This window comes from Bombina bombina, chromosome 6 (assembly GCF_027579735.1).
Source record: "Bombina bombina isolate aBomBom1 chromosome 6, aBomBom1.pri, whole genome shotgun sequence".
NCBI lineage: Eukaryota > Metazoa > Chordata > Amphibia > Anura > Bombinatoridae > Bombina > Bombina bombina.
In genome coordinates, this window is record NC_069504.1 from 638919282 (window position 1) to 638945793 (window position 26512).

At 35.5% G+C, this 26512-nt stretch overlaps 1 protein-coding gene across 1 annotated transcript in view; it reads left to right on the forward strand.

Moving 5' to 3' along the window:
- ACAN (aggrecan) overlaps nt 1-26512 on the forward strand; it is a 145620-nt gene that overhangs the window by 101047 nt on the left and 18061 nt on the right. Inside the window, exons 14-16 of the mRNA XM_053717660.1 lie at nt 11381-11494; nt 18896-19054; nt 21247-21329. Coding sequence (XP_053573635.1) covers nt 11381-11494; nt 18896-19054; nt 21247-21329 — 356 coding nt within the window. The remainder of the gene's footprint in view (nt 1-11380; nt 11495-18895; nt 19055-21246; nt 21330-26512) is intronic.

Below are 26512 nucleotides of genomic sequence, written 5' to 3' on the forward strand. Positions count from 1 at the left end.
GAGCAGTTGAAAGCAACCAACTCAACAGCTACAACCAGGAGTCTAGACGAGCGCAGGCTATAAGCGGCTGAAAAATACTCCCTAAGCAACAGATGGACTAATCTTCATTAGTTTTGAGGATCTCCATGTAAGATATCACAGACTACGTGGCTATGGGGGATTATCAGGCCTCCGTGCAGAGATCCAAGATGGCGACTACCTCGTGGGATGAAGAAATCCTGCAATGGTTACATACTCAGTTCTTACAGCTGAAGCCAGTTCTTCTGAATGTCCTTTAAAGGAAACTTCTATCTAATGACTATCCAGCACCGTCAACGGAGCTGCATGCTCCTTGCGATGACGCCATGTATGAGAACACTGAGCCGATCTTAAGCAAGAGCGAACAAGATAGAGCCATGCTGTTTAGGAGCAAAGGAGTCTCCCACGTGTTGAACACCTCAGTCAAGGCCAAGTCGGGTATCTATTTGAACTTACCTACACCACCGCAACCGCGACATTTCAGCGGACTAACAATACCCAGCTGCCGAGATATGAGTTCATATCACTGGAATTCTTTGTTATTTTTCGGCTTTGTCTTACTGTTCAGAGGCTTCCCGGATAGTCCTGAGGCTCTGGGGACAATTCATCAGCAATCAAAATGCACACTAAGCAAGGCAGGAGTAGGTTAAACTGAGTATTTATTATCATATCTTATTAGTACAGGGAGCCCACAATGGGAGAACTCTAGCCCTAAATATGTTATATACCTCAAATTAGATGGACTGTTTCCTTTCTATATTTAAATATTAGTTTTTTCAGTTTGTTCAAATAACGTAATTACACAGATTTTAATGTTGGGAATGTGCATACTAATACTGTTACTGTATTTTATAAAGGTCCTAAACCAAGCTGCTTGGTCAGAATATATTTGCAAGCTCAATAGATGCATATTGGGGAGCCCTATCAGAGTCTATTCTGTATATATTTATAGATACCTTATTTGTTGTTATCTGATGAACACGGGTTAATAATATAATGCTGGTTCATACGTTAGTATATATATTAAGGGGTGATAGTATTATAGCTGCAGACCTTTGTGAAATCCTGAAGGACTATGAAACTGTTCTGAGCTCATTTGATAAATGATCTACAAAAATGTTAGCCATGTCAGATACTAAACAAACTATTTCAACCTACGTTTTTTGCCACAGGGTATAGGGCCCATGCTCATGTGGCAACCTTACATTTGCCTCAACATCTACACAACAACACTTTTTTTCTGCAGATTACATGTCTGAGGCTAGATACAGACCAATTCATGTTCAGATGTGTTATATTTATATTCTGTGGCTTTACCAAATGTCTACCCTCAACCAATGTCTTTATATATAACCCCATTAGAATAGATACAGCCAGAATCATCTAGAGTCTACCCTATGGCTATAGCAGGACTCAGGGCAGTCCCATATAGGTATATACACCTTAACAAGATCTTCCAGATATCCTATAACCTACACTATTCTCTCCATTAATTGACACTTATACCTCTCCCCAGATACTGTTTATTAGAAAAACGCAGGAAAATATATCCCTAGAAAATCCTTCCTGTTGTTGTTACTAGCCTACTGAGAGCCCATGAGGCCCATGCTTTGTGGCAGACTTATTTCCTATTTTCCCACCTCTGTCACCTTACATTAAATCTCCAGACTCCTTACGTATATATGAAGGATGGTTATGTTTAATAGTTCTTTACACAAGAGTCCTAGATCTGTATTTTGAGGTATTAATTGATACTGGCCCTTGTATTTTCCCTTCTATTCTTGACCAGAGATCACCTTTGTGCCCCCAAACTACTAACAAATTAGGTACTATTATTGATCGAATGAAGGCTGGACCTGCACTGGTGCCTTAACGTACAGTCTCTCTACCCATACCATCATAACTGAGATGTATAACCCCTGTTATATGTATCACCTTAGCGTCTTAGGTTTCACTATGCTAGACACAGTCTCAGCTCACGCTTTGTTTTATTGCAGCTTGTTTATCTTGAGTCAGGATGCAGTAGCTTACTTTACATTCTTTGGAAATGCACGACTCTCTGATATACCTTGTTTATTGTATTTAAACTACCACCCACCCCCCACCCCCACCCCCACATAATGGACCTCCTAGTCTAGGAGGGCTAACTTTGCGGTTTATCTTCCTTATACCGCAACCTAACTAATTTCTTCACATTTTTCCCACACAAGTTCAGGTGCAGTTTTTGAATTCAATGCAGCATAACTACATATCTCACCATGCTAATTATATATAGGAAATAATTCCTCCTCTATATTGCTTCAAACTTTCCAGGGTCCATGAGCGGCCCCACGTGTCATTAGAGGTAATCTCACTTATGATAAATAGAGGTTGTAACTTTATTTTGTACTGTAACATTTTTCTAAACTTCTTATTGATAAGATAACTCCATATTGTAATAATTAGCAAACTGTCATTTGATGTACATGAGCATATTATTGTACCTGTTGAAAACCTCAATAAGAAAAAAAAAAAAGAAAGAAAGTTAGGAAGCAGCGGTCATCAGACCGCTATCAGTAAGCTATTAGCTGGCAGATTAAATCACTTCCGGTACATTCATCCCGGGATGATTGACAACCCCTCCTCCATTGGGCTAGCGCGAGCAGGGGACAGCATTACACAAGCAAACACTTGTGCAATGTTAAATACAGGCAGCGTATTGCTGCACTACACTGCTCGCATTTTGCAATCCCAGGGGGACAGGTTTGCATGAGTGAACACTGGTGATATATGCTGACCTTAATGTTACGATTTTTTAAATTTAAATAGTACAGAATACGTAATATTTTTTAACTTCCAGTTGTTTTATTTTGTGTGTGTGTGTCAGTGTGCATCTGTGTGTACTGTATATACAGTGTGAGTGTGTGTATATATATATATATATATATATATATATATATATATATATATATATATTTGTGTATGTACTGTAAACACTATTAAAAGAACACTAAAATAATTTTTCACAATTCAGATAGTTAAAAAACTTTCCAATTTACTTACCGTTATGAATTTGTGCACAGCCTTTTTATATGATCTCTTTCTGGGGCAGTGTAAATGTATATGTCTGTGATTGGCTGATGGCTGTCACATGATATAGGGGGAGGGAAATGGATGTAATTTTTTAAATTTATCCAAACAGATTTACTGTTCATTTGAAATTCTATTGCTTTGTCTTTTAATATTAATTTGTTTATTATGCAATTTTACTGTATTTAATTATTCTTTAAGAATGTAAATTATTGTGCACAGATGTATTTCTGTATATAAATTATCTCTAAATGTGATTTAAAATAATCTTTGTTTATAATTGTCTAATTTACAGGCAAACATTTCAGATGAATATATGTGCTTACTGCGGATATATATTTTAGAAGATTTTCATCATGAATAACAAACACATTTATAATAATTATCAGATATATGCAAACTAATAAATAGTTGTAAAAATGCCAGTACATATCCTGGACTCAACAGAAAGTGAAAGTCCCATTAATTTCTTAAAACAGCTTTACAGCCTATGGGGCATATTTATCAAGCTCTGTCTAAAGACCGCTGCACCATAACCTGTCCTCCTGCTCTGAGGCGGCAGACATCAGCAGAAATCAACCAGATTGAATACGATCGGGTTAATTGACACCCCCTTGTAGCAGCCGATTGGCCGCAAATCTGCAGGGGGCGGCATTGCACCAGCAGTTCACAAGAACTGCTGGTGCAATGATAAATGTCGAGAGCGTATGCTGTCAGCATTTATCGATGTGCAGCGGACATGATCCGCAATATCGGATCATGTCCACTCGCACAATGACAATTTGGCCCCTTTAGCTTTAAAGGAGCAGAGAATAATAAGACTATGTGAAAGTTTGCAGCTCTTTCTAAAAGATACTGCACAATGGGTCATTTATCAAAAACAGTGCAATGTTGGCTAAAACATAGCAGCAATTTTGTTAATTTAGTAAGCACACTAATTTGCTGTAGGGATCTATCCTATAAAAGTCCCTAAGTCAGCTGACGGCGGTAACATTTGCGGTTTAATTCCAGTTTAACTTGAGTAATTCTTAAAAAAAAAAGTTTTTGATCAGCTGGTATTAATTAACTGCTTAAAGGGACAGTATACACTCATTTTCACATAACCTCATGTAATAGACACTACTATAAAGAATAAGATGCACAGATACTGATAGAAAAATCCAGTATAAAACTGTTTAAAAACTTACTTAGAAGCTCTCAGTTTAGCTCTGTTGAAAAGGTAGCTGGAAAACCCACTGCAAGTGGGAAATAAGACACTCCCCCCCCCCCCCTTCTTTTGCATATGAAAAGACCCTTTACACAAACAGGAGCAAGCTGGAGTAGGTATACGTCGGTTTTCTCATAAAACTTTGGGGCTTGGTTAGAAGACTGAAAATCAGAGCAATGTTATTTAAAAATAAGCAAAACTATACATTTTTAAAAAAAACTAAACTTTATGGGCTATATAAATAGATAATCTACAAAACATTTATGCAAAGAAAAAATGAGTGAATAATGTCCCTTTAAGAAACGTTTATTAACCAACTTTGCAGCATGCTTTCTAACTGTGCAAAGCCAGTTGTAATACAAAAACATCATTTTGAATTTGTAGCCAGTGCACCTGGCAGCCAAAGGGTTAATTTTCAGTTACACTCACTGTTAGTAAACAGCAGTTGGGCTGCCTTAAAAAAACACTTTGGCAAATTGACTTTATTCAAAGGGCCAGATTACGAGTGGAGGTCTAACAGTTATGCGCAAGGGTAAAGGGGTTCATCGCAGGTGTTTGCGCGCGTCGAGTTTATCGCTCATATTACATGTTGAAAGTAAACGCGATTGCTTGAAGTTAACGCTCGTTGGGATAGCTCAGAGCTTTTATTAACTGTTTCGCAAAGCAAAAATGTGTCACAAAATACATCAAAAATACTTTACAAAGTACAGTTACACTCATAACAACACTTTCTAATACAGATGATTAAAAAAAATATTGCACAAAAAAGTTATAAGGGCTCAAACATATGAGGTCTCAAGTATTAGGGGGAAAAGAGGCAGGCAAAGGGCTTTAACATTGAGATACATACATATACATGTCTAAATATGTATATGTATGCATGTGTATATATATATATATAAGTGTGTGTGTGTAACTTGTAATACGAGAAATACCCTACGCACACAAAAAGCTTACTTCTAGTGGAGTTAGAGAGTGAGCGGGAGTGTTAAATACCGATCCACTTGTAATCTGGCCCAAAATAAGTTTGAAATTGAAAAAATGCAGATTTGCTTTTTTTTCTACTTTTAAAGGTAAAAAATCTGCGGTTTATGTCACATACTACGCATGAGTCCATTTTCAATATTTAGGACTTAAAAAACCAAAGCAAACCTCAGATGTAAAATGTTTAATATCTGATGTTTTAAACCTGAGACTTGCTATAATTAGGCTTTAAACCATAACACATTGTTAGGTGTATGTGAATTTAGTTTTAAAGTTGGCTGCATTTGAAAAGTTGGCATTTAAAATATAGCCAAGTTAGCTTTTTTTTAACTGAGTTTCCTTTAATTAGTCTCTAGCTGGTCCATAATTGCTCCTACATGACTAGACCCAAAAGATCATTATTGCTAGCTGTCAAGAAATGATTAAAGGGACGTACATTTTTCGTCACTTCCAGTATCTTACTGTGAATTTCAATCTATCAATAAAAAAGTGCAAGTCCAGATTTTTGCATTATTTTAACGTTAAAGGAACACTGAACCTAATTTTTTTCTTTCATGATTCAGATAGAGCATGCGATTTTAAGCAACTGTCTAGTTTACTCCTATTATAAAATTTTCTTCATTCTCTTGGTATCTGTATTTTAAAAAGAAGGCATCTAAGCTAAGGAGCCAGCCAATAATAGGAGTAAATTAGAAAGTTGCTTAAAATTGCATTCTCAATCTGAATCATGAAAGAAAAAATGTGGGGTCTGTGTCCCTTTAAACATACCATGTTTGCAAGGTGAAAGCTGGTCCTTTTCTTTAGCACATTTTTACTCTGGAGGCTGCAAATGATAAGTTTTTCTTAGCTTCTAATAGAGCACACAGTAGCACAACAAATGATGTGTGGAGTTTCACTAGGTGATGCAGACATCAGAAGCACATTACAGTCCTTTTTAGAAAGGAGAAATTGACCATTGATGCCAGACTGCAGTCTTCAGATGCCTTCTACTATTGAGCCACCCAGGTCTTTATTGTATCCTATGAGATCTTCATCTCTAATACTCCAGATTACAAGCAGAGTAAAAACTGTGGAAGAGGTAGGCTGACCATATTGCCGCTTTAAAAAGGGACACATATGAAAAATACATATGTTAGGGCTGTTTAAAGAAATGGTGTTGTATAAGAACCCTCACATATGTATTTTTCATATGTGTTCCTTCTTAAAGCGGCAATATGGTCAGCCTAGGAAGAGGGACACCATTCAATAGAAAGGCTTGCATTATACAGCTTCTGATTGGCTATATAAACCCAAAACTCCAAAGCAGTAAAAACAAAACTGTATAGCCGACTTTCACCTTGCAAACATAGGTTATAGTTATGATATAGTTAAAAAATAAAACCCCACATTTTTATTTTGAATCAGAATTAATTAAAGAGACCTAAAACCCAAAATATTTATTTCAACAACTTTGGAACAGCGTTCCAATTTACTTCTATTATCTAATTTTCTTTGTTTTGTTGGCATCCTTTGTTGAAAAGCAGGAAGGTAAGCTTGGCAGCATACAAGTGTCTGCAGCACTATATGGCCGAAGTTTTGCAAGAATGTTATACAGCACTTTTTCCTGCTATAAAGTGCTCCAGACACGTGCACACTGCCTACCGTCAACAAGGAATGGCATCAAAACGAAGCAAGTTTGATAACAGTAGTATATTGGAAACTTTTTAAAAAAAATTGTATGCTCTGTCTTAAAAATTCTGAGTTGTATATACCTTTAAGGACTTGAAGAGGTGCATTAAAGTGTAATCATCACAACCATGCCCCTTTAAATAAACTGGCTGATGTTTTTTGTGTGTAGACAACTGTTTTGTAACAAGACATCTTTTAAATAACAGTAAGCATTGAATCCCATTGACCTTATGGAAACTGAGCTTAGTTTGAATCTGATTAAATTGCAATTTGACACTGTGATGTATTTTGTTCTCTTTATTTTGTTTTTTCTCCAGGAATTGTATGTGAGAGACCTCAACAGACCTGCTAGGTGCAAAGGGAAAGCTTAAAGTTCTAATCTTTTGCCTTTTTAAACTCCCACCATTCCCTGCCGTCTGCACTGCTTTAGCTAAATGCCTAATCCCCCCCCTTTTTGTAGAGTGCTTAAAACTTAATTGATGCTAAATAAAAATAAAAAAGGAGAACATTACTTGTTCAGCTGGTACCTATTGACAAATGGTTCAGATTGCTGCTCCTTGCTGATAAACAAACAGCATGCTGATATTTTGAACTTTAACCCTTTCAAAAAAGCTACTGAAAGGTTATGAAGTTCTTAGAATTCTTACTGGAAGAAAACACATTACATGTTGGTCACTTACATAACATAAAATTAGCAACACCTGTGTAGTCAGAATTTTTTTTTTTGTAGATAGCTGGGTCAATTTATTAAGAATCATAAATGATTTGTTGCAAAATGTAATTTGTGCAGGGTGTCTATATCTGTGTTTAGGGGGTCAAAAGTAGGGTTTAATTTCCCCCAAATTAATTAATATTAATTAATATTTTGTTAATAAATGGGGCATTAAAGTAATTTTTTTTCAAATTTGCATTATCAATATAATCAAATGAGCACAATACCTACATACAAAATAAATTATTTAAAAGTATTTCAAGTTTTAAATTTGTTGGCAAAATTTGCATTGTTTTGAATTTCATGGAATACCCAATAGTACATTTATCTTTGCTGTGGCCAATTAAGGAGAGATAGAAATAAGCTCCTGTAGTGAACAAAAAATCAGTGTATAGAATGATGTACAGTCAAAATTCTGGACCCTGAGATTCTGTATGGACTATATATGGATAATGTAATAACCGCCACTTTCAGACATAGATTACTATACAAATGAACAAACTAATAATGAAAGCGTATTATTAAAGTTGTTTTATGTATAATTATATGTATACATATATATGTAATTATACATTTTGGGCCAGATTACAAGTAGAGCACTATTTAATGATCCCGCTCAGGTGTTAACTGCGCTGTAAGTATGATTTTTGTGCACATCTGGTTGCATTCATATTATGAGTTGAAAGTAAACTGTTTTCTCTTGCGTGCTAACCCGACATGCGTAAAAATGCAAACTTAGAATATTGCGCACGCGATAACCTATTTCCCCATAGAAGTCAATTAAGCAAAAAAAGTGGGAAAAAACACCCTACTCACTCTCAAACCCGATTGCATATTCTCAAGTGTGCTAACCCAACATGTAAATATTAATATTTCACATTCCAATGTTCTTCACATAGAAGAATGTGTTCTGTTTATTCATAAATACATATTTCTATACATATCTGAAGGTATTTTGGTAAAATATTTCTTTTTACCTATGTATAGATGATTATATATAGGTATAGATATATATACAGATATATTATTATTATTATCAGGTATTTGTAGAGCGCCAACAGATTCCGCAGCGCTGATATATATAGGAATATCTATTTATAAATACTTAGAACATATTCTGCTATGTTCAGAACATTGGAATGCGAAATATTTACAGTAAATACACAGTATTACACTTTATTAAGTACTAGTCCTAAAGCCCGTGTACACGGCCATTTTTTGCAGTACAGTGGTCCTACCCCTTGCTCTCTCTCTATCCCCCCTCTCTTTTGCTCTCTCTTTCTCCCCTCTCTTTTGCTCTCTCCCCTCTCTTTTGCTCTCTCCCCTCTCTTTTGCTCTCTCTCTCCCCCTCTCTTTTGCTCTCTCTCCCCCTCTTTTGCTGTCTCTCTCCCTCTCTTTTGCTTTCTCTCTCTCCCCCTCTTTTGCTGTCTCTCTCCCTCTCTTTTGCTCTCTATCTTCCCCCCTCTAGTTTGCTCTCTCTCCTCTCATTTGCTCTCTCTCTCCTCTCGTTTGCTCTCTCTCTCCTCTCATTTGCTGTCTCTCTCCCTCTCTTTTGCTCTCTCCCCCTCTCTTTTGCGCTCATTCCCCCTCTCATTTGCACTCTCCCCCCCTCTCTTTTGCGCTCTCTCCCCTCTCTTTTACGCTCTCTCTCCCCTCTCTTTTGTGCTCTCACCCCCCTCTCTTTTGTGCTCTCTCCCCCTCTCTTTTGCGCTCTCTCCCCCCCCTCTCTTTTGCGCTCTCTCCCCTTTCTCTTTTGCGCTCTCTCCCCCTTCTCTTTTGCACTCTCTCCCTCTCTTTTGCTCTCTCTCCCCCTCTCTTTGCATTCTCTCCACCTCTCTTTTGCGCACTCTCCCCCCTCTCTTTTGCGCACTCCCCCCTCTCTTTTGTGCACTCTCCCCCCTCTCTTTTGCACACTCTCCCCCCTCTCTTTTGCGCACTCTCCCCCCTCCCTTTTGCGCACTCTCTCTTTTGCTGTCTCTCTCCCCCCTCTCTTTTGCTGTCTCTCCCCCCTCTCTTTTGCTGTCTCTCTCCCCCTCTCTTTTGCTGTCTCTCTCCCTCCTCTCTTTTGCTGTCTCTCTCCCTCCTCTCTTTTGCTGTCTCTCTCCCCCCTCTCTTTTGCTGTCTCTCTCCCCCCTCTCTTTTGCTGTCTCTCTCCCCCCTCTCTTTTGCTGTCTCTCTCCCCTTCTCTTTTGCTGTCTCTCTCCCCCTCTCTTTTGCTGTCTCTCTCCCCCCTCTCTTTTGCTGTCTCTCTCCCCCTCTCTCTTTTGCTGTCTCTCCCTCTCTCTATCCCCCCTCTTCTGCTCTCTCTATCCACCCTCTTCTGCTCTCTCTCTCCCCCCTCTTTAGAGCTCTCTGTCTCTCGGCATCTGGCCCCGCCCGGCCCCGCCCACGCCATGACCGGCCCCATCCATGCCATGTCCGACCACGCCCATGTCATGCCCGGTCACGTCCTCATAACGCCCGGCCACGCGCACTCCGCACCCGCCCGGCCATGGCCACTCCACCACACAACACCAGGTCAGTTGGAAGGCCAGGTGTGTTTGTACTCGCGCGCAGTCTCTACTGCGCATGACAGCTTCAGACAAACACACTTGGCCTTTTATTATATAGGATGAATATTGCATAAATATGTTTTTACATGTTTTCATCTACTTAACTGCAAAGAGCGCCAATGCAATTATATATATATATGTCTATATATGTGTACATATATATTTATGTGTTTATATGTGTATATATGTCTGTAAATACATATATAAACATATAAATACATATATACATATATGTATACATATATAAACTTTTTTTGTTTCGCAAAACAGTTAACAAGAACTCTGAGGACGCGGTAATCATTCTAGCTTAAAATTGTGATCATGCATTTACTTTCAACTTGTAATATGTGTGGGAAACAAGACACGCACAAACACCTGAGATAAATCCTTTATCGCTTGCGCATAACTGTTAACGTGCCACTCGTAATCTGTCCCTTTATAGCAAAAAAATTGTGTTTAATGTCCCTTTAAGTTTCATCTAGAGATATATAAAGAAACCCAGACCTGTTTGTAGCCCTTGATAACAAAGTATAGACATCACAGAGTAAAAAGATGTTTCTTCAACACAATGCATATATGGCCCATATTTATACATTTATTTTTTCATTTTTGTCTCTGATTGCACTTTGTGGCACTTACTTCTTCCTGGTTACTGATAAATGACCCTATAGTGCCCTTTCAACAACAAAATGACACCACATCAGAATACAGTTATTGAATACACAAATGGTAAAATGGGGTTTTCATGAGGCTGTCCATATTAGGAAGTCAAAGAAATAAAATATATTTCAGTAAATACAGTTCATTTTATAACCTCAAAAAAGCATATATTTAGTATCACTATCACATCAGGTTATCATTAATAGCTTAATCTATTATCATCTGCATGAAACCAAAGGCAGCCAGTTGTGAGACATTTTCCTAACTTAAAAAATAGAATAAAATACACAAACGTAGATGTAATAAAGGGGGAGCTAACATAGATAGATAGATAGATAGATAGATAGATAGATAGATAGATATATAGACAGACAGACAGGCAGGCAGGCAGAAGCTCAGCAGCTCAGCAGCATCTCCAGCAGCATGGAACAAGTAATCTGACAAAGGCTCTCCTTTTTTTGGTAAGGGTAGCAGCAGGTAACCTAACAGCAGACCCTTGATTTCTTACAGACATTGATGAGTGCCTCTCAAGCCCATGTGCGAATGGAGCTACCTGCGTTGATGGCATCGACTCATTCAAATGCTTATGCCTTCCCAGCTACGGAGGGGACCTATGTCAGATCGGTACGATCAATGTGGCTTGAGCTAATTATTACTAACATTTGCATCTATAGGAAATAAACTTTCCCCCTCTCTAATAACAATGGGCTGTGCTTGTCTCAGTAGGCTCATTTCTAATACAGTCCTACATGTGAGAGAAGAGTGAAGGTGCTGTTGAATAACCTAATTGTGTTTCACTCCAATTCTTTTACCTTCTTATCTAACAATATTTTGTTTTCAGCATTTCTTAAGGTAGCAGAAGATGTCCCTGTGTATCATCCTCTCTGTGAAGAGCTCTCAGTCTGGTTTCTTTTGTAGAATGTCTTCTGAAATTAACTGCAGTTTATTTTCTTCCAATTAAAATTATTTTAACTGAAAAGTTTAAAGGGAAATTAACCATTTTTTTCCTTTGTTATCTAAAAGAGGTAATTTTAAAACCTCTTATAGATAATTTTACAAATAGCCACTTGTTTAATGAACTTTAAACAAAACTGCTGGAAAAAGTCAACAGAAGGTGGTCAAACGGCATTTTTGTATGCAGTTTATTTAAAAATTAAGCTGACTTTGACCCACTTGGAAATCAGCCAAGGTTGACTGGAAATCAATTTCACTAAACGTTAATCTGTTTTAGCCAATATAGATAAACTCAGCTGCAGATAGTGCAGACTCCCAAAACTGTGTATAGACTTTACTAGTAAGTTATATTGCATTACAGTTACATTGAATTTATTGTTTAAAATGCCCCTACACTATGGTACTATTTTTATCCACTCCTTAGGTGAACAGCAAAAAGATCAAACTTACAAATAATATTATTACTTTTTAAAAAAAAAATATTTATTTACTTGAATACTAAATAAAAGAAAGATAAAGGGTTCATATTATCAGTATTCAGACAGACAGGTTTCCAATTAGGGAATTGTTCTGCCCATGATTGCCTCCAGTGCATTTAATCTGTGCAACACTGCCTCATGCTTTTGTGCAGCCAGTCGTACAAGAGCAGGGGCTGTCAATCATATTGGTTGGACTAGTTGGGGGAGATTTTAAATCACCAGCTCAGAGCTGGCAGAGAGATTACATAAGACATTGGTCTTAAGACCACTGCTTCTTAACTATCACCTGCAGAAGCTCCAAAGCTGCATCCAAACATTGATAAATGGAACCAACATTTGTTAAAGGGACATAAAACACAATTTTTTTGAATTACATAATTCAGATAGAGAATGCAATTTCACACAACATTCCATTTTATTTCTATTATCTAATTTGCATCATTATCTTGGTATTCTTTGTGTTGATGAAGCAACAATGCACTACTTGAAGCTAGCAGAATACAATGGGAAGCCAATAAGATGAGGCATACATGTGCAGCCACCAATCAGCAGCTCTTAAGCCTACCTAGGTATCCTTTTCAACAAACGATACCAAGAAAACAAAACATATTAGATAATAGAAGTAATTAGATAATAGAAGTAAATTAGAAAGTTGTTTAAAATCATAAGCTCTAACCGAATCATGAAATAAAAATGTAGGTTTCATAACCCTTGAAAGAGCAAAATGAAAGCTGGTGGGGGGAAAGCTGTTTTATTGTGTATAACAAATGTTTAATAAAGATACCCCTAAAAAATGATTGCCTAAAATAACTAAGCATGGGAATTTAGATAAATGTAGTGTAAGGAAACCAAAAAAAGGAAAATAAAATAATATGTTCAGCTATGTAATTGTTGGTGAGCTAGATATGGATGTAGAGAAATATTTACATTGAAAAAATAAAGATTTATATTAAAAAAAAGAGTAATAAAGTTCCTTTAGTAAGAATATTTACTTGGATAAATAGGACTTACCCCATTTAACCTATTGTGAATTCCTTGCATTGGTTACCACCACATACATTAGTTTTCATGTGTTGCACAACTCACTTTCCTAAGCCAAATAAGACTGGAATGGCCTCGCTCACTCATTGTTTTCTCCTCAATTTAAGGAATTTTAGTCTTAAATCTTAAAAAAAACTACTGTTTAATCCTTATCTTCAATACAGGGGTAGAACCAGGGGACATTTTAAAAATTAACTTTTGTTCAACAAAAGTATAGAAACAAGTATAATACAATCAAATACACTCCATGTTAAACCTATGCATTTTGTGCCTTCACAACTGGCACAGTCAGGGTTAACTAGTGTCCTCTACAGGTCCCAATTCATACAAAAAGTGGTTGAACACTCAAACTAAGTTATTGACTTTTGAATGTACAATGTCACAATAAGACAAGGTATTAAAAGCACTTTGTTAAACATAAAACATTGTTTCATAAATAATCACCCTAAACAAATACATAGAGTATGCTAATTATATATAATATTAAAGATCGGTTTTATGTTCCAACTTTCCTAATCATGTCAGTTGTGAGATAAACAATGAAAATCTTTGTTAAATAGAATCATACAAGGAACGCACACTTCTCTACTGTTAAGTATATAAGAAAGAGAAAAATAAATGTAGCATTCTGTTCAATCCTGTCAGATTATGGCAAAATCGTGCAACATTACAGAGAAGCAAAGCAAAAACTCAGAACTGATGAGGCTGATTGGCTGCTTTTTGTTTTCACTATACAATTATAAAAGGGGAGCTGAATGATAACTGCTCACAGAGCACTTATGCTGGTGAGTTGATTTATGTTTAAAAGAAATAAAAAACAGATATACTGTACATCATACAATGGTTTTCTCTCTATGTCCCTTTCAGCAGTAGCTTTGTGGTAACCTATGTTAGCACCCACAATTTTGAAGGTCCGGGATCACAATTGCTTCTCCTGAGTTATATTCGGTGCATACATACTCATCTCTCCATTCTTTAGTGAATAGGCATGTGTGACACTGGAGAGACTATTCCAGCCTGATTCTAAAAGAGTCTGTATGTCGCACTGTCAATGCATTCCCATGAAGGGCTGAAATTCTCACCATTCTTCCAGTAAGTGATGCTTTTTTATGGTTTAGGTGACAGAAAAAAGTCACAGGTAGCATTGAGCAGAGGTCAAGCCTTAAAGGGACAGTCTACACCAGAATTTTTATTGTTTTAAAAGATAATCCCTTTATTACCCATTTGCCAGTTTTGCATAACCAACACAGTTATATAATATACTTTTAACCTCTGTGATTATCTTGTATCTAAGCCTCTGCAAACTGCCCCTTTTTTCAGTTCTTTTGACAGACTTGCAGTCTAGCCAATCAGTGCCTGCTCCCAGATAACTTCTCGTGCACGAGCACAGTGTTATCTATATGAAATACGTGAACTAACACCCTCTAGTGGTGAAAAACTGTTAAAATGCAATCTGAAAGAGGTGGGCTTCAAGGTCTAAGAAATTAGCATGTGAACCTCCTAGGTTAAGCTTTCAACTAAGAATACCAAGAGAACAAAGCAAAATTGGTGATAAAAGAAAATTGGAAAATTGTTTAAAATTACATGCTCTATCTGAATCATGAAAGTTTATTTTGGCCTAGACTGTCCCTTTAAGTGTGAGTTACTGATTCATTCAATTTCATTCCCCATTCCTTTTTAATAATTAAGCATGTCCTCTTTCATTATACCAGGGTGTCACTCTGATCCTTGGAGGCTATAAATAGGCAAGGACTTCTCTCCTTGGGCCCAGGTGGCATAATCTAACTGATTGAACCTGATTTATTTACCCCTGTTCAAGAAAAGGGACCCTAAAATTCTGGTCTGTATGCAATTTGAACACCCCTGATTTAGGTGATGATAGTCTGCAAGTGCCCACAAATTACAGTTTTGTTTGTTACCATAAGGTCAATTTTAACTTAAATAATGTAAATAATTAAATGTGTAGTTTCAATTAATTGCTCATTTATATGCCAAATCTATTACAATTCTAAAACATAAAATACATTTTAAATTTAAAACTCTAAATTCAAAACTTAAAATTATAAGGTTACTTTTTTTTCATAGGTATATCTTTGTAGAACTAAAATGATTTTTCTTACAAATTAATTACAAACTATTCACAGCTATATTACTTTTGAAGTGTTCACAAAACCATAGATATTTATTTAAGAGTCCTTCAAGCTTACATGGTTTTACATGCTCGCCACTTGATCTATGATTAACATTAATGTTTGTCAAATATAGTGTGACACAAGTTTAAGGGCCTGTAAAGTGGAAAAAAAATACATGGTCTAATTCATTAGAGCATGTCATTTTAGTATCCCGACCCTGCAACTTTATGTGTCTAACCCCTGCAAAAGGTTTAAACACATATTTAATGGTCCAGAAGAAGCATCCGCTAAGCCAATCAGCAGCAGTAGTTGCACAACCCAGATGTGTAATTGCACTGTTGATTGTTTCAGCAGCAGTTTCTGCTCTGGACTAGCAGTTCTCTATGGCTTCTGAGCAGTACTTTAAGTGATAAAACCTTTTGTGGGGTTTAAACACATGGAGTTGCAGGGTCATTAGTGCTAAAATTGCATGTTCTAACAAATTCGAACATATCACTTTTGCACTATAATGGCTCTTTAAAGTTAACCCACAGTGGGACAGATTACAAGTGTCACGCTATTTAGCATTGTCCCTCGAATGATAACACCGACAGAAGTAAAGATTTTGGGCATGATTGTGCATGTATTACAAGTTGAAAGTAGAACTCTTGCACACGAGCACAACCTGACAACACGCTTACTAAAGGACTTCGGATATCACAACCATGCTAACGTCTTCCCCTTAGGGACTTCAAAGGAGAGCGCAAACAAAATTTATTTCTATGTGAAGAATATGGAATCTAAAATATGCGTAATGAGCTTCGGTTTTTGTGCTGTAGATTCCAATGTTCTTCACATACAGGAAAATTTTTATTTTTATTATGTATATATATTCATATTGATATATAGGTATAGATATATATATTTACATTATCATCATCAGATATATATATATATATATTTAAAAATAAAATTAACTTTTTTTCCATTTGAAGAACATTGGAATGTAAAATATGCGTAACACGCTTTGAATTGCATGCTGTATCTCTAACGCTGTCTCGGGTTAGCGCACATGAAGAATTAGTTATCTTAAAGTGTGTTACGTAAAAATTAAATATAAATTATTTAAAAAAAATATTAATAATTATTATATTTACTGTATTATATATATATATATATATATATATATATATTCTAATTTTTTATATTTTAGCATATCTATAATAATTTTTTACATAATTATTATTTTTCAATATTTTATTTAATAAATACATAACGCATATATATATATTACAGTAACTATGATAATTAGTCATAATTATTAATAATATTTTTTTATATATAATTATTTTATATATTTTAAAATACAAAGAACATTTTCCCCTTCATAAAGAACACTGGAATGTTAAATATTTACAGTAAATACACAGTAAAACACATTATTAATTATTATTGAATTATGATTTAAATATATATATATATGTATATATATATATATATATATATATATATATATATATATATATATATATAGCCCTTTGCAATTAAATGTCCATATACATATACCTTTGAACCTTTATAAATATTTTTTATGAATATTTTTATGAATAATTCACCCCTTTCTATATTAAAAGGATGTGGGAGGCATTTTTTTCTTTGTTGTATGTATCATATGTATGCTTTTCACAGACTTTTATATGAACAGAAAAAACCTTGTAATTATATTATTTTTCTGAAGTCCTGCAATGAATTAGCATTCTAGATGAGTGTGAAAACATTCTAAATTAAATTTCTTACAGTTTTTTTTCAGTGACCAAGCTCCATCCCCCACATTTTACCTTATTTAGAGGATCCAATACAGACTTGTTTTAAGACCAGGCAAGACTTGGTGCTGTGATTTTGTTGCAGTTCCTTATGTTATCATCTCTGCTGAGTCCATTTAGTGACATATATTTGTCAGTGTTAGGCTTGTGAAGTCTGCAGTGTTACGTTTATGAAAGGGTTTATTTCCAATCATCTTAAATGTAAAACTCAATTTTAGAGGTAAATTACAGGAAAAAGAGGCAAAAGAAATAATGACAATATATTGCAAATTTCTATAAAAACCACACATTTAAACATTTAATTATACAATCTCAAAGGTTCTCATATCTCTTTAGTATTTGAAGCCAAATTGCAAAATTTGTAGTTGGTCAGCCAAGTCAGTTATTATTTGGTGCAACAACAAGATAAAAAATATTTGCTTCACCATAGTATAAAGTCACACATTTTTTTTCATTATATAAATATTTAATTTTCCAATTTTCCTGATAAGATATTCTGTCCTCAATAGTAGTAAACAAACAAAAAAAACGTTAAAAATGTTCAACCTAGGGGTTAAAACTTCTCTTGTTTATGGTCATAATTAATTATTCCAGTTCCCAAAAAACAAACATTTGAATAACCATCTACATAAAAGCAAATCATTTAGTGGCGAATATGCTTCAGTAAATTCAGGGCGTAATTGCAGTGACCAGTAATAAATATATGGTTCTTATAGTAAACCCATTGGTCAGTGGTTGCTGATTTTGGGCTAAATCTAAAACTGCTGATGCTATTTTTAAGCTGCCAAAGAAAGGAACAGGTACACAAAGTACATAACTTGCGTTGCCACAAGACATTTAAAGAACACAGTTATTTCTTGTCAATAATATTTTGTGAATTAATCAGCAGGAGAAAACAATTTTGTAGGATTAGGTAAGTCAATTTTTCAATATATATCATCATAAAAAGATGGTATAATATGCAAGTGCAATTAAAATATGCATAGCAAACAAATTCCCTCAAACTTTATCAAGATACAAGTATTTAATGAAACTATAGGATTGTAACACAATGGGGCTGATTTATCAAGGGCCGAATGGCCCCTGATGCCCCTGTTTCCGTGCGAACCTTCAGGCGCGCCGATAACAGCAGTTATGAAGCAGCGGTCTTAAGACAGCTGCACCATAACTTGTCTGCTGCCTCTGAGGCTGCGGTCTGCAATCCGCCTGATCCTATACGATTGGGCTGATTGACACTCCCTGCGAGAAGCCGATTGTCTGTGAATCTGCAGGGGGCGGCATTGAACTGCTTGTGCAATGTTAAATTCAGCAATGTTAAATTCTGTTTTACTGAGATTTAAACTGCAGTTGAAACTTGTCTTTAACCCTTATTTGTCATTACCTTCTGTATGTCTGAGTGGGGTTGTGACTTTTTCTTTCATTCCACTATGCTATTCCAGGTAAAGGAACATTATTTCTAATAGTTTTCTTTCTGTTCCCACCTACGTTAATAAGATTTCTGGTTTCTATAGGTCCTGATCAGCCATCATGAATGCTGAGACAAGTCTTGTGGTCCACACATCATCTCATTGTTGCTTATTTTCCTTTCAATTTATTCTTGTTCCTTGTATCCCCCAGATCTTGAAGTGTGTGAGGAAGGTTGGACCAAATTTCAAGGTCACTGTTACAAACACTTTGCTGATAGAGATACCTGGGTGGATGCAGAAAACCAGTGTCGAAATCATCAGTCTCATCTATCTAGCATCCTTTCACCTGAAGAACAAGAGTTTATAAATGGTAAGTAATGACACAAAAAGGGAATTATTCATATTCATTTTCTGTATTCAATAGTATGTAAATCAGTAAGAGTTTTAATTTATATGCAACTTTCTGGTTTTCAATGATTAAAAATAAAAAATAAAAGTACACAACAAATAATTAAACACACACACACATATATACATACACAAAAACAGACTTGACTGCATGTTAATCAGAAGTAATCCATTATACTTATTTGTACAGAGACATACAATGATTATATCAGTAACTATTCATGATTATTGTAGCCATGATATTATCAGAAGGATCTCATTCAAGCAGCACTTCTTAGTGGCTATATGAAGCATTTGTCTTGTGATAGCCTGCTTTGTTTTTCTTTTGATGTAGTCGTCTTTGGTCAGTATTGTGTATATTTAAAGAAAATTAGATATATGCCAAAACATTTATAAATTGTAACATTTTGTGGAATTTTATAGTTAACATTTTTTAAGCATCCAATTTTTTTTAAACAATTTCAAGCATAAATAGACATTCTGACAATCATAATTTACTCGTCTACATATTTCAATTTATATTTTTCTGAAGCTTGGAGATCATTGTATTTATTGACATGTGAACTGCATACAAATTGGAACATTTAAAGAAAGTCATGCAAACAGCTAAAATGTGGCATGTGCTATGCTGAATTAAATGTATACAATTCATGTGAAAACCTGTGATCAAAGGTTTATTTAACCATGTGAAAATGTGGGTACGTGTTTGTTTATCTCACTTTGAAGATGACAATAAATGTGCTTTAAACTATAGATGTGCATAATCTACTTCCTGTATACCTGAATTCCAATTGTTAAGCAAATAAATTCACTCATAAATGTATATCCAATACATCTCAAAGTCCCTTGACATTTTAGGTCAAATACATAGGGCCAGATTACGAGTGGAGCGCAAATTAATGCTTCCACTTCAGCATTAATTGCACTAGAAAAAAAGACAAGTTAGAATATCTTGTGCGTGTTCATGTATTCCCCCATAGGAGTCAATGGAGAAAAAAGTGGAAAAAAACGAACACCACACTCTTTAGCAAACCCCATCACATAGTCTCATTTGCGCTAACCGGACATGAAAATATGAATATTTCACATTCCAGTGCTCTTCAAATAACAGAATAGGTTTAATTTATCCATAAATGCATATTTTACGTACTGTATATCTGATGTTGTTTTGGTACAATATATAGCTATACCTATATATATATATATATATATATATATATATACATGATTATATAAAGGTATAGATATCTACAGATATATATAGGAACATATTCTGCTATGTGCAGAACATTGGAATGTCAAATATTTACAGTAAATACATAGTTAAAACCTTTATTAAAAATGAATATTGCATAAATATGCTTTTACATGTTTTCATCTGCTTAACGGCAAAGGGCTCCAATGCACTTATATACATGTCTATATATGTATAAATATGTATTTATGTGTTTATATGTGTATATATGTCTGTAAATAAATATATACACATATAAATACATAAATACACACATATAAATACATAAATACATATGTACACAAAGATAGACATTTATATATACATACATAGACATCTTTAGACATGTATATGTACGCATCTCAGTGTTAAAGCCCTTTACCTGAGATCTCATATCTTTAACCCGTGTTATTATGAGTGTAACTATACTTTGTAATGAATTTTTGATGTGTTTTGTGCAACTTTTATGTTTTACAAAACAATTAACCAGAGCTCTGAAGTCGCAGTAATTCAATTGTGCTCAAGCTATCGCGTTTACTTTCAACTTGTAATACCAGTGGTAATCCCAATGACCACAAACCCCCGTGATAAACCCCTTATCGCTCGTGCGCAAACGTTTGAGCTCCACTCGTAATCAGGCCCATTATGTTCTGAACAAAATGCTTAGTAAAAAAAAAAATATGTTGTTATAAAAATGCATCAAAATCCTATCCTGTTTTTGTGTTTTGAAGAACTTTTTCCTAAAACAAGCCCTGAACTGAGAAGTAATGATCTTATTTTTTATAACAAAGTGATAGTTCTGTTTTTTTATTCTATATTTTAAAGGTTTTTCTTACAGCTGATTTTTTCGCTTTTCTTTATTGTAGATGTATTTCAATCTTCGTTTTTAATGTACCACTAACCACATCTTGTTACTGCAGGCAATGCACAGGACTATCAGTGGATTGGGCTCAATGATAAAACAATTGAAAATGACTTCCGCTGGTCTGATGGGAACCCATTGGTAAGCAAAGCTTAGCCTATAGAGTTAATGTTGCCAGGGTTAACTCATGATTTCTATAAATATGTAAAGGGGAGAGAATGAAATGTATTTGGAGTTATGGATCAACTATGGGAAACCTTATAGAAATTCCTCTGTGCAAACAGCTAGGTCATAAACATTATCACTGAGTGCAACTTGATATTTAAATCAGAAAATTGTGGGAATTGTGTTTACAATATAATTTTAAACCGGTAAGCTTATAAAGGGACACTGTACTTAAAAACTTCCCATCATCCATATGTAAAGACTTCATTAAAACATGTTGCCATTGTTTGCCTGAGAAATATGAGGTAAAGGCTGCTTACATTTAAATTTATAATATACCAGTATCATCTGTGTCCTGCTAGTTGCCTGATGGAGTACTTTCTACTAATGCCCACTGTGTATTAGCAAGAAGTACCTTTCAACCAATAATAAAAAAAAGAAGTACATATCAGACAATAAGCATTAGAAGGAAGCACCTATCAGCCAAAGAGGAATAGATAGAGGTACTGATAAAGATGTATTAGTTGCAGTTTTTTGTGAAAAATTAAAAACATAATCAACATGCAATCTCTTATGGATAACAAAATAATTTGGAGTATAGTGTCCCACTGTCCCTTTAAACAAGCTTATTCCAGTATATTCTAGTTTTTACTTTTTATACAAATGTATAGTAGTGCTAAGTGGGTTACTGGGAAAGTAGCAACCTGTCAACCAAAGTAAACCATAATTAGAAATAGTTAAACTAAATGAAAGATATCACTGTGTATATATATATATATATATATATATATATATATATATATATATATATATATATTGTGCTATGCATACATATGCAAAACCACATAACGCCTGCATTTACTTTTGTGCAATTGTAAAGAAATATATCTAAAAGGTCTAGTAACAACCGTTTGCAGTAGAAGGTGTTCACACTTTTCAAACACAAATGTTTCAATCCTTATATAAGAGCTTTCTCAAGGTAAAAAAGCATTAAGCCTGCGCAAAGCACCTTTGTCAAAGTAAATAAAAAAGTAGAGCTGTAGAGCTTTTTTTTGTATTGTCTATAGATTTATATGCCTTTATATTTTGTAAAGCATTCAATATATACAATGCTATAGAAGAGACCACAGAATGATAATCATTTACGCTTATGTACATGATAGAAGAAGAAAATAGAAAGTCCAGTTAAATACATAATTTAAAGGGTATATATATATATATATATATATATATATATATATATATATATATATATATACAGTGAGGCCCCGGTTTACGCACGACTCGGTATACGAAATTTCGGTTTACGAAATCGAAATTTGAAGAAAATTTGACTCGGTTTACGAATTTTTTTCGCAATACGAAACAAAATGCCGGTTTGCCCCCCTCGGTTTACGAATATTTTTCGCAATACGAAACCAGTGGCCCCTGTGCCCCCTGCATACTCAAGTATGATTGAATTAATGAAGTTTGGGTACCAGTGTGGAGGTGTTGGAGAGGTTTTGGAGCCATTTTGCAGCAAGTTGTTGAGCCTTTTGGAGCCATTTGCAGCAAGTTATGGAGCCTTTTGGAGACATTGGAGCCATTTGCAGCAAGTTGTTAAGCCTTTTGGAGCCTTTTGGAGCATTTTTTGGACACTTTATTTGAATTTTTCGGACCTCCGGAACGCATTAATTGATTTTCAATGCATTCCTATGGGAAACCGTGTTTCGGTTTACGAATTTTTCGCAATACGAAACGACCCGGAGAACGAATTAAATTCGTAAACCGAGGCCTCACTGTATATGCTTTTGTAGGTGTATGCACTCTCACCATCTGTCTTCAACTGCCAGGGTGCTATATAGATATGTCAAATAGTCTCAAAAATGGAATAAGCACTCACTGGACTTCAGCCGTCTGTGTAATAATTTTGGTGTCCCGAAACGTCACAAATAAAATCTTTATTACACAGACGGCTGAAGTCCAGTGAGTGCTTATTCCATTTTTGAGACTATATATATATATATATATATATATATATATATATATATATATATATATAGTATTTTCAAAATAGGACTGCACTCGCTGGGTTTAAGCATAAAAACTTATTTTATTGTGGTAACGTTTCAGAGACCAGTACTGGTCTGAGGAAGGAGTCTGTGGACTCCGAAACGTTACCACAATAAAATAAGTTTTTATGCTTAAACCCAGCGAGTGCAGTCCTATTTTGAAAATACTGTGAATATTACTGACCTGGTACCCTGGTTGATGACTGGATGAGATTGAGAGTGCAGATACACATGGAGGATATATATATATATATATATATATATATTATATATATATATATATATATATATATATATATATATATATACATATATCATAGCCCTTTGCAGGAAAATACATGTCCATGTACCATATAGCTTTGAACCCTTTTATATAGTATATATGTACCTGTATATAATCTTATTTTTATTTATTTTTTGTTCCTCATCGAAGATAGACACTCAGGGCAGTTTACAAAGGGCATGCTAACGGGTTTGCACGCGAGTAGTTTTTTTCCACTTTTTTTGCTTCATTGACACTGAATAAGTTAACACGGTCGTAATATTCTTAGGTCGTCTTTTTGCGTGCATCTGGTTAGCGTGCAAGCAAAAACTTTTCACTTGTAATACGAGTACTACCCTACATGTGAAAAAAGCTTACTTCTAGTGGAGTTTGCACGTGAGCGGGAGCGATAAATACCACTCCATTCGTAATCTGGCCCATAATTGTAGGGGTCTTTGTAGGGGTCTTTTCCTCCGGCCGGAGGGAATCCCTGACTGAGAGTTGCTAGTTCCTTCTTTCACAGAGCTCTGGAGAATCCCAAGAAAACTGACACAGACACAATATAGCTTCTTGGCAATTCTGATTTATTTGTAGCAACACAAAGGTTTTATAGGTTTACAAAAAGCAGAAGTAATTATGATTTTGCCATATATGGGTGTATCACATTTGGATAAGGTGTCACAGCATTAGGTGAACATGGCAAATTCTAAAAGTGCACAGGGACCAATGGTTTATTGGTAAATATGATTTATTTATTTTCATAATAGAATTAAGTATAATCAGGGCACTGAAACATTATCAGTGATGGTTTTTTGTTAAATAAATGGACTCATGCAAGTGTTTCTGGGACTGCTGAAACTTAGTCAAACATTTGAACAGTGTTGTATTTTCTAGGACACTTGTGGCTAGAGTACGAGTCTTGCGTTAGGCTTAAAAAGCAGCGTTGGCCGGTTCCAACGCTGCTTTTTAACGACTGCTGGTATTACGAGTCTTGCAGGTACAGGTGTACCGCTCACTTTTTTGGCCAGACTTGGAAATACCGCAAATCCACTTACGTCAGTTGCGTATCCTATTTTTTCAATGAGACTTGCATAGTGCCGGTATTACGAGTCTGCCAAAAAGTGAGCGGTAGACCCTCTCCTGTCAAGACTGGTACCGCATTTTAAAGTCAGTAGTTAAGAGTTTTACACTACAACGCCGTAGCATAAAACTCTTAACTAAAGTGCTAAAAAGTACACTAACACCCATAAACTACCTATTAACCCCTAAACCGAGGCCCTCCCGCATCGCAAACACTAAAATAATTTCTTTAACCCCTAATCTGCCAAACCAGACATCGCCACCACTATAGTAAATATATTAACCCCTAAACCGCCGCTCTCCCGCCTCACAAACACTAGTTAAATTTTATTAACCTCTAATCTGCCGTCCCTAACATCGCTGACACCTACCTACATTTATTAACCCCTAATCGGCCGCCCCCAACGTCGCCGCCACTATACTAAAGTTATAAACCCCTAAACCTAAGTCTAACCCTAACATCCCCTAACTTAAATAGAATTTAAATAAATATAAATAAAATAACTATCATTAACTACATTATTCCTATTTAAAACTAAATACTTACCTATAAAATAAACCCTAAGCTAGCTACAATATAACTAATAGTTACATTGTAGCTAGCTTAGGGTTTATTTTTATTTTACAGGCAAGTTTGTATTTATTTTAACTAGGTACAATAGTTATTAAATAGCTATTAACTATTTAATAACTACCTAACTAAAATAAAGACAAATTTACCTGTAAAATAAAACCTAACCTAAGTTACAACTACACCTAACACTACCACTATAATTAAATGAATTCCCTAAAGTAAATAAAATTATCTAAAATAAAAAAACCCACTAAATTACAGAAAATAATAAAAAATTACAAGATTTTTAAACTAATTACAACTAATCTAATCCCCCTAACAAAATAAAATAGCCCCCCCAAAATAAAAAAGCCCTACCCTACACTAAATTACAAATAGCCCTTAAAAGGGCCTTTTGCGAGGCATTGCCCCAAAGTAATCAGCTCTTTTACCTGTAAAAAAATTTACAACCAACTCAACATTAAAACCCACCACCCACACAACCAACCCTACTCTAAAACCCACCCAATCCCCCCTTGAAAAAACCTAACACTAACCCCTTGAAGATCACCCTACCAGGAGACGTCTTCATCAAACCGGGCAGAAGTGGTCCTCCAGACAGGCAGAAGTCTTCATCCAAGCCGGGCAGAAGTGGTCCTCCAGACGGGCAGAAGTCTTCATTCAAGCCGGGCAGAAGTGGTCCCCCAGACGGGCAGAAGTCTTCATCCAGATGGCATCTTCTATCTTCATCCATCCGGCGCGGAGCGGGTCCATCTTCAAGACATCCGACGCGGAGCATCCTCTTCCTCCGACGGCTACGACTGAATGAAGGTTCCTTTAAATGACGTCATCCAAGATGGCGTCCCTTCAATTCTGATTGGCTGATAGAATTCTATCAGCCAATTGGAATTAAGGTAGAAAAAATCCTATTGGCTGATGCAATCAGCCAATAGGATTGAAGTTCAATCCTATTGGCTGATGCAATCAGCCAATAGATTGAGCTGGCATTCTATTGGCTGTTCCAATCAGCCAATAGAATGCAAGCTCAATCCTATGGACTGATTGCATCAGCCAATAGGATTTTTTCTACCTTAATTCCGATTGGCTGATGGATGAAGACGTCTCCCGGTAGGGTGATCTTCAGGGGGTTAGTGTTAGTTTTTTGGGGATTGGGTGTGTTTTAGAGTAGGGTTGGTTGTTTGGGTGGTGGGTT